This window comes from Orycteropus afer, unplaced genomic scaffold (genome assembly GCF_000298275.1).
Source record: "Orycteropus afer afer isolate SDZICR_OR568_19922 unplaced genomic scaffold, OryAfe1.0 scaffold00414, whole genome shotgun sequence".
Lineage (NCBI taxonomy): Eukaryota > Metazoa > Chordata > Mammalia > Tubulidentata > Orycteropodidae > Orycteropus > Orycteropus afer.
In genome coordinates, this window is record NW_006922001.1 from 2,063,646 (window position 1) to 2,073,253 (window position 9,608).

The following is a 9,608-nucleotide window of genomic DNA, read 5'->3' on the forward strand; positions in this document are numbered from 1 at the left end:
ATAAAAAGCGAATTATCAAATATGTCAGGTTTAAAATATATAAAAATCACTGCTTTCACTGAATAGCCAAAATATTTCATGATTGAAACTATTCATATTAGGAATTTTAAAATTATTTTTGTATGCATATGTTACTGAAGAGAAGAGGCACTGTTCGTAACAGCACCAGGGATCTCTTTATGAGGCAACTAATAAATATAAATGAGCTTTCTTTAAATATATAGCACAAACAATACTTTTTTTCACAACAAGTATTCTTGTAATTTTATCATCATTGACTTTAAAGATTTTTATCCCAAAATCTCACAACAGATGTTAACTACAACAAAATCTTTATTTTGCTGATATTTTAAAAGATTCAAATAAAATGGATCCTTCAGACCAAACTTATACAGAATTATAGGTGATCATTTGTGAAAGAACTCAGAAACAAGAGTTTGGTGATAAGTTTACTAGTGACGTAATGATCAGTTGTGAAAGAAGTCAGACACAGAGTTTGGTGATAAGTTTGCTATCAAAGTAATGATGACAAATTTATTCAAACAGTAGTTTTTGTTTTTTTAACTTTAACTATTCATTCTTTTAATCTCTAATGAGTATAAACATTTTCTCAAAATTTGGCATTTTTTTTTCTTTGCAAATTTTAGTAAGTACCACTCATCTTTTGCTATCATATTTTTTTTTTCAATAAGCATGAGCTTTTATTACATAAAACATGTTAACTGTATGTTATAATTATTAAAAACTATTTTTTCTTTGTTTTGCATTTTGTTTACATAGCTTTTGAGTTAAGTAAGTTAACTAATGTGATAGATTGCCCTTGGTTATCCAATTATTTATCTGACCACTTATTCTTAGAGTAGTTGAGTACATTTTTTTTCTTGACTGTATTTTAACTGTTGGTGTTTTTTTCAGGAAATATTATTTATTCTTTTCCAAGGATGATGTAAAATACACCTGGCTTTAAGCTATGTGTTGCTGACCCTCACATTTACATTATCATCTCAAATGTCTCCTTTGCTCTAGCCAGATTCCTATAATTGCCATCTGGATGTTCCTCATTCACCTCAAGTAAAAGAAGCCTCACATTATATCTGTTAACATCCTCTAACCCCATAAAAGTGCTTACTTGAAGTTAACAGAAACAACTATTCAGTACAATAGCTTAAACTTGTTTTATTTGAAATAGTTTCTGTCCTCTACCCTCTACTATTATGCTATAATGTCTCATAAACCTGCCATTTCCTCTTCTTTCCATCTGCCATTGCATTTGTTCAGGTTCCCTTACTTTTATCAGAGGGCCACTTGTTTTTTCAAATCCTTCAAAATTATTTTTGTACATTTTCTATACTAATCATTACATTTATCTTCTACTTATCAAATCAACTCTAGTGTATTTGTGGAAAAATATAATTAAATTTAATTACTTAAGGAAATATTTGTAATACAGTTTTGAGAAATACGTTCACTGCTTTTGATTTTGGTATTACTGAAATACTGAAATTTTAAAAATAGAACAAATTTTGTCTTATTATTTTCATTAGTTTATACAAATCTGTTCTGGGATTATCTGTCTTTGTGATAGCATTGATCTTACAACTGTTTTTGGTAAAACAATCTCCTAATTACATTGATATTTTATAGGTGTGTGATCACAATTAAAATCAATGACTTTTGCAATGTCTGTGCTACTTAAAAGTCATTCTAAATTCCTGACAGAAATCAGTAGATGATAATAAACAGCCAGACCTTGACATTATTAAATGATACATGAGACAGTTATGCTAATTTAGCCTTTGACTTATCCATCATTTGCCATCCAAAAGTCTCTTTTGAAAGAAAATTGCAGTTCCATTGTTTTAAAATAATGTGGATCTGAACATATTTTTTCATTAAAAAGACATTAACATTTCAGAAAAATCACTAGTAAATTTCATCTCTATTTGATTTTAGAATGCAAGTATAAATAAAACATGAACTGTGTATTTTATATCAGTTAATTTTACAAATCACTCTTCACTAAGGTTTTGTAAAAAGATTATCATTTATGTTATTTTTATATGTGAAGAAAGACTATTTTTAATATTGTGATAGGATAGCCATATATATTTGCATGTATACATACACCGAAAAAAAAAAAACAAAAAACTTCATAGCCATCAAGACGATTCCAACTCACAACCACCCTGTAGCACAGAGTAGTACAGCCTCATAAGTTTCCAAGACGGTAAGCCTTTAGGGAATCAGGAGGCCACATTATTCTCCCCCAGGGTGGCTGGTGGCTTGGAACCACTGACCTTTCAGTTAGCAGTAGAGCACTTAACCACTGTGCCATCAGGGCTCCCTGTGAATATATATGCATGTTAATAAAGATATTTCATTTTGCACTGAATAGAAATGGCTGAGAATTTTAGAAATAGTAATTCTGGTTGTCATTATAGAGAGAAGAGAAAGGATGAAAATTGTGTTATGGAAATTTCTCAGCTGGACTGGTTGAGTTCTGTTTTGCTTCATACAGGTAATTAAAGCAGTGGAAGAAGGCTACCGCTTGCCAAGCCCCATGGACTGCCCTGCTGCTCTCTACCAATTAATGCTGGATTGCTGGCAGAAAGATCGAAATAGCAGGCCCAAGTTTGAGGAAATAGTCAGCATGTTGGACAAGCTGATACGTAACCCAAGTAGTCTGAAGACACTGGTTAATGCATCAAACAGGTAAAAGGCCAAACTGAGAGATTTTCCTGAATGTACCCAAATTCTCAAACATTTTTCAATAATGTAATTATTGTGTATCATTAATCTAAATAAGATTAATTTATTTTAATATAATTTTTGAACAATGTTACTTTCTTCTAATGAATAATATATCGTACTGACGTATTTTGAACCAGAGATCTCTAATAGTAACCACTTTTGATTTCTTTAGAATTCATTTTATTGTCTGTCATAGTTGATGAACATTGACAACTCTTTTAGGGACTGTTTAGGTTCACAGTTCTACACAGCTATTTTGTTAATCATTTTGTGGGTAATTTTATCAGTACTCAAAACTCTGATAAATGAATGAGCTTGTGGAGAAAATTTGTGAGTGCTAATGATCATATTCTTATTTTTTCTGAATGAGACATAAAGGTATTTAAATGTTGCATATTTGTATAATATGCTTTTCCATTTAAGCTGAAAGATTACAAAATCATCCTCTCAAAAAATGAATCAATCTTATTTAAATACTTGAAAATTTCCAATATTTGAGACAGTTGTCCATTTTCATAAGAAACAGTGTCATGGGCATTATTGAATTACATATCTATTATGATGAAATGAATAAAAAGTAATTTGCTGATAAAGTTATATAAATTCTATGATTCTGACTTAACATTTGTTTAGTAGACAAAGCCATTTTAAATACAAATGAAGAATGAATCTTCAAACTCTGTTCTGACTCAAGTTTCTATGGTAGCAACTTGAGAATGCATCCTATTAACAATTAATCCTCATGTTGTTTCCTCAATGTCTTCTTTTAAATTATCTATTATCATGTCAAATATGAAGTTTTTCTCTAATCTACTTGTTTAATTATGTTATGAAAAATAAGTTGTCACAAATGGACTTGAGAAAAGGAAAATCATAAAATCAAAATTTTAATGTTTTTTTTCAATGTGTATTATCTTCATTATCACTACAGCTTGACAGCAGATATAAATTTTCAAAGAAATACTATGTTTTGTAATAAGCAATATATTGCACTCAGCTTAGTAGAGTGGAAATACATATAGGATTTCATTTAAGCAGATTTGGCTTTAAGATTATACCAGTCACTACTCATTCATGTTTCAGTCATCTACCAAACCAGTTCTAAGTATTAGTTACTAGTGCACTGTCTCTTTCTCCATATATACGATATTTCAATATCTTTCAAGCACTCACTAAGATTTACTCATTGTTTGAGAGGATAATTCTGTAAGTTTTGAGATTAAATTTTTATTTTTAATCTTACTCTCCAACGATTTTGTTATTTAATCTAACTTGGACTCTCCTAACCATGGCCATATTCTCGTCCTTGCTATTACCCAAAACTACATCTCTTTCATAATCTCAACTTGAATGTACTACTCTCCACTGTTGCCTCCTATATTTCTGTCTCCAACAACTTCTTGACCTGAGACCTATAATTCTTTGTTTTTGCTTTTCTTTTTTCTTTTTCACAATCCCTCACTCTACCATATTCCTTGAGATTAAATTGTATGATCTTTCATTGTCATCAACTCCCTTGTGTGTTTGCTAAACAGTCTTGGGAAAGCAATCAAAAAAAAAAAAAAAACACCTCACTGCTCTCAAGTCAAATCTGACTCCTACTGACCGTTCCTTGGGTTTCTGAGGCAGTACCTCTACAGAAGTAAATTGCCACTCCTTTTGAGGAGTGGCTGGTGGGTTTGAACCACAGCCCTGGTGAAATCGAACTTTTCACCTACTTCTTGCCTATACCTTCACAAAGAAACATAAACGAAAAGAAACACAACCTTTCTTACTGGTTTTACCAGAATAGCCAGCTTACTTCCTGTTTCTAAAACATACCAAGTACAATATCACTTTATTCCTTGGCAACTGCTGTTTCCTCTGCCTAGATATTTTTCCTTATATGCTTGTATAGTTTTTGTTTTGTTTTGATTTTATCAAATGTGAGATTATATCATGCATAGTATTTTTTTTTTTTAGTTGCTACATTCACTCAATATACTTTATTAAAGACTTTTATAGTCAATATATGTAGATCATCATGCTTACTGGTGACAAATGGCTACAAGATATACATTTATTTACTTAAAAAATAAGTATCTGTTTATACTGTGCCATGCTTTGGGATAGGTGTTAAGCACACAACATTGAACAAATAGACACAGACATCTGTTTTCATGGAATCAAGACACTATTGGGTGAGATATTGAACAAAATAAAACTTTAAAAAAGTAGTTCATTGTGGTTTTGGAGGAAGGAGTGGAAATAGAAGTCAGGAGGAAAACTAGAAGTCTAGAATAAATTTGCAAATGGGACATGATAGTGATGTCTTGAACTAAGATGGTTAGATGTGGTCAGATGTGCAATATGTTGGAAGTAAAATGGATAGTACTTTAGGATAGATTTTGAAACATTCTTTGTGAGGCTAAATGCCACACCATTCCTCTTCAATTTGTGTTTCTAAGCACAGTAGATCATATGCTTGACTTAAAATGGCCAAAACCCATCCATATCAGCTCATTAATGCCTAGGATATTGCTCTTTATACTTTCCATTTCATTTTTGACAACTTCCAATTTTCCTACATTTATACTGATAGATATATTCATGCTTATAGGTTGGATAAGGAGACTGAGGACAAGGAAGGGGTGGGCTGTTATATCATATGGTAAACTTGGGAGTACTTCAGAGGGAGTTGGATGTAGAGTAGATGGGGAGTGTTGTGTTTGTAACTGCTAGGTAGTCTAATGAGAAATGACCCACTGCTGTCAACTCAGATCCAACTCATAGAGACCCCTCCTTGGTTTTCTGAGGTGGTATCACTATGGAAGTAGATTGCCCACACTTCCTTCTGAGGAGTAGCTGGTGGGTTTGAACTGCCAGCCTTTAGATTAGCAGTCAAATGCCTTAAGCACCACCCCACCAGAGCTCCCATGAGAAATGAAGAGGCATGGATATAGAGAGAAATAGGCTGGAGATAAAGGTCTGAGAAACATTGGTATATCGATACTATTTAAACTCATGAAAGTGGATAAATTTCCTAAAGGAAATTAGAGTTACAGCCTAAGTAGAGATAGGAACAAGTAATAGAGTCCTTCAAATTTCAAATTCAGGGAAAGAGGAAAGACAGACAAAGGAGACGGTGGTGAAGCTAGGAACATACAATGTCATGGTAGCTCCAGAAGACAGATTAGTGATACAAATGAGGTTGAGATAGAGGAGCATTTCAACCAGGAACATGCAGTGGTTATAGCTGAATGTTTCTTAGAGGTCATTTATCATATAGATTAAAAAGTGTCTACAGATTTTTGGGAAACAGGGGTTATTACTCACCTGAACCAGAGAAATTTCATAGAATGGTGCTTGAAGAAATAAGATTGGAGTACGTTGTAGTGTAAATGAGATGTGAAAAAGTGAAGAGAACAAGAGTAGCAAGAACGATCTTTGTTATTTTGTAGCTCGTCACTGAAATGACTCCCCTTGATGGGTATTTATATTGTTTTCAGTATTTATTTTCATTAACAAACAAACAAAATATTTATGTGTACCTTTTGTCTTTTTTTCCTGATTGTTTCCTTGGGATATATTTCTATAAATCATCATCATTGTTCTAACTTGCCAAAGAGTATGAACTTAGTGTAGTTAAGAGCATCTTATTGTTTGGATGATTCTACTCCTTTTTCTTATGTATTTGAAATTACATTCTCTTTTCTAGGTTTTACATCCTCTAGGTGAACTAACAAGCATCACATATGTAAAAATAAACAATAAATAGTTTCTAGAAATTTTGGAAAATTAGCTTAAATGAGCGTGAGTTCTAGAAAAATATAGATGCAACTGACTGCATGAATTTTCTTGTGGATCTATATTTAGTAAGGGGCTCTTGTGATACAGTGCCTAAGGTATCTGATGGCTAATGAGAAGGTTTATGATTCAAACCCAGTAGCCCTCCTATGGAAGGAACACAGGAGAATTTACTTCCATAAATATTTACTCTTCAGAAACCCAATGGGGTTCACTGAGTTGGAATCAACTAGATGGCACTGATTTTGGGTGTTTTTGTACGTATATTTAGTAACCCGTGACTGTGTGTTAGTTTGTCATACAGTGGTAGCTCATGTTTCTATGAGGCTGGAGACTATGCCACCAGTATTTCAAATACCAGCAGGGTCACCCATGGTGGACAGGTTTCACTGGAGCTTCCAAACTAAGACAGACTCAGAAGAAGGAAGGGGCCATCCACATATCAAAGAGTTAGCCAGTGAAAATGTTATGAAAAACTGCAAAACACTGTCTGATATATAACTGGAAAACTTTACAAATAGCCCTAAAAGATTTTCGAATAAAGTGCTGAAAGTTAAGCCTCACAGGTCAAAATGCACTCAGAATAACACTGGGGAAGAGCTGCCTTCTCAAAGTAGACTCGACATAGCTTTTGGGACCTCCAGTTGCTGATGAGACACAACCAAATTGGAAAAAAACAAACAAACAAACAAACAAACAAAAAAAAAACCACTGCAAACATCCATTGATAATCAGAACATGGAATGTACAAATATGATTGTAGCAAAATTGGAAGTTGGTGAAAATGAAATGGAATGCATAAAGATCAATATCCTAGGCATTAGTGAGCTGAAATGGACTGGTTTTTGGTCATATTGAACCAATCATATGGTTGACCATGCTGAGAATGGCAAATAGAAGAGAAATGCTGTGGCATTTATCCTCACAAAGAATGTTTCTAATCTATCTGGAAGTACAATGCTGTCAGTGATAGGATAATATCCATACACCTATAGGAAAACCACTTAACACTAATATAATTCAAATTTACACACCAATCACTAAGCCAAAGATGAGAAAACTGAAGATTTTCACCAACTACTGCAGTCTGACCTAATATGCAATCAAGATATATTGATTATTATTGGTGACTGGAATGGCAGTTGGAAACAAAAAAGAATCACCTGTATTTGGAATATGTGGCCTTGTTGATAGAAATGACACCTGAGATCACATAGGAGAGTTTTGCAAGACCAATGAGTTACTCCTGGCAAATACCTTTTTTAAAAAAAAATAATCCCCAGCTATACCCATGGGACTTACCAGATGTAATGCACAGGAATAAAATTGACTACATCTATGGAAAGAAACAACAGAGAAGTTCACTATCTTCAGCAAAAACAAGGCCAGGAACTGACTGTGGAAGAGACCATCAATTGCTCATATGCAAGTTTAAGTTGAAGCTGAAGACAATTAAAAAACAACTCCATGAGAACCAAAATATGATATTGATATAGCCACCTTTCCTTAACTTTCACAACAATGGACTAATACAATATTTGTCCTTTTGTGATTGACATATTTCACTCAGCATAATGTCCTCCAAGTTCATCCCCATTATGCGGTGTTTTGCAGATTCTACATTATTCTTTAGTGATGCATAATATTCCATTGTGTCTATGTACCACACTTTAGCTATCTATTCCTCAGTTTATGGACACCTAGGTTGTTTCCGTCTTTTGGCTATTGTAAATAGTGCTGTGATGAACATGGTTGTGCATATGTCTGTTCTTGTCAGGGCTCTCACTTCTTTAGGGTATATACCTAGTAATGGAATAGCTGGGCCAAATGGTATTTCTAATTCCAACTTTTGAAAGAATCGCCATACTGCTTTCCACAATGGTTGTACCATTTTACAGTCCTACTAGCAGTGTATGAGAGTCCCAATCTCTTCACAACCTTGCCAGCATTTGTTATTTTCTGTCCTGTTGAACTTTGCTACTAGTGTTGGAGCAAGATGGTATCTCATTGTTGTTTTGAGTTGCATCCCTTAATAGCTAATGATCATGAGCATTTCTTCATATGTTTGTTGGCCACTTGAATATCTTCCTTGATGAAGCGTCTATTCATGTCTTCTGCCCATTTTTTAATTGGATTGTTTGTCTTTATGTTATTGAGGTGTTGGAGTGTTCTATAAATGCTAGAGATTAGTCCCTTGTCAGATATGTTATTACCAAATATTTTTTCCTGATCTGCAGGTTCTCTTTTGACTCTTTAGGAAAAGTCTTTGGAGGCACATAAAAATTTGTTTTTTAAAATGTCCCGATCATGTGATTTCTCTTCTGCTGTTCATTCATTTTGAGTTATGCTTGATAGTGTATTTATGCCATATATTAGGGCCCTTAAATTTGTCCCTATATTTTCCCTGAGGAACTGTATAGTTTTAGGTTTCACAGTTAAGTCTTTGATCCATCTGTACTTTGTTTTTGTGTATGATATAAGTTACAGATCTTGTTTCATTTTTCTGCAAATGCATCTCCAGTTTTGCCAGCACCATTTATTAAACACACATTCTCTTCCCCATTTAATGGATTTCGGGCCTTTGTCAAAGATCAGCTAACTATAGGTTGATGGATCTATATCTGGGTTCTCAATTCTATTCCATTGGCCTATGAATCTGTCATTAAACCAATACCATGCAGTTTTGACTACTGTGCCTATATAGTAGGTTTTGAGATCCGGCAGTGTGAGTCCTCCTACTTTGTTTTTCTTCTTCAATAGTGCTTTGCTTATCCGAGGTCTCTTTCCTTTCCATATAAAGTTAGTGATTGGTTTTTCCATATCTCTAAAGAATGTTGATGGGATCTGAATTTGGATTGCATTGAATGTATAGATAGCTTTGGGTGCTGTTGTTGTCTTTGTTTGCCGTCGAGTCAGCTCCGACTCATAGCGACCCCTCCTTAGGTTTCCAAGGCAGTATCACTACGGAAGTAGGACTGCCCAACCTTCCTTCCGAGGAGTGGCTGGTGGGTTTGAACCGCCAGCCTTCTGGTGAGCAGTCAAGTGCCTTAGGCACTTTTCACAATGTTCAA

At 34.0% G+C, this 9,608-nt stretch overlaps 1 protein-coding gene across 1 annotated transcript in view; it reads left to right on the top strand.

Annotated features, from left to right (window-relative positions):
• The window catches only part of EPHA5 (EPH receptor A5), a 617,348-nt gene that overhangs the window by 590,262 nt on the left and 17,478 nt on the right, over nucleotides 1-9,608 (top strand). Inside the window, exon 16 of the mRNA XM_007953798.2 lies at nucleotides 2,519-2,712. Within this exon, the coding sequence (XP_007951989.1) occupies nucleotides 2,519-2,712 (194 nt within the window). The remainder of the gene's footprint in view (nucleotides 1-2,518; nucleotides 2,713-9,608) is intronic.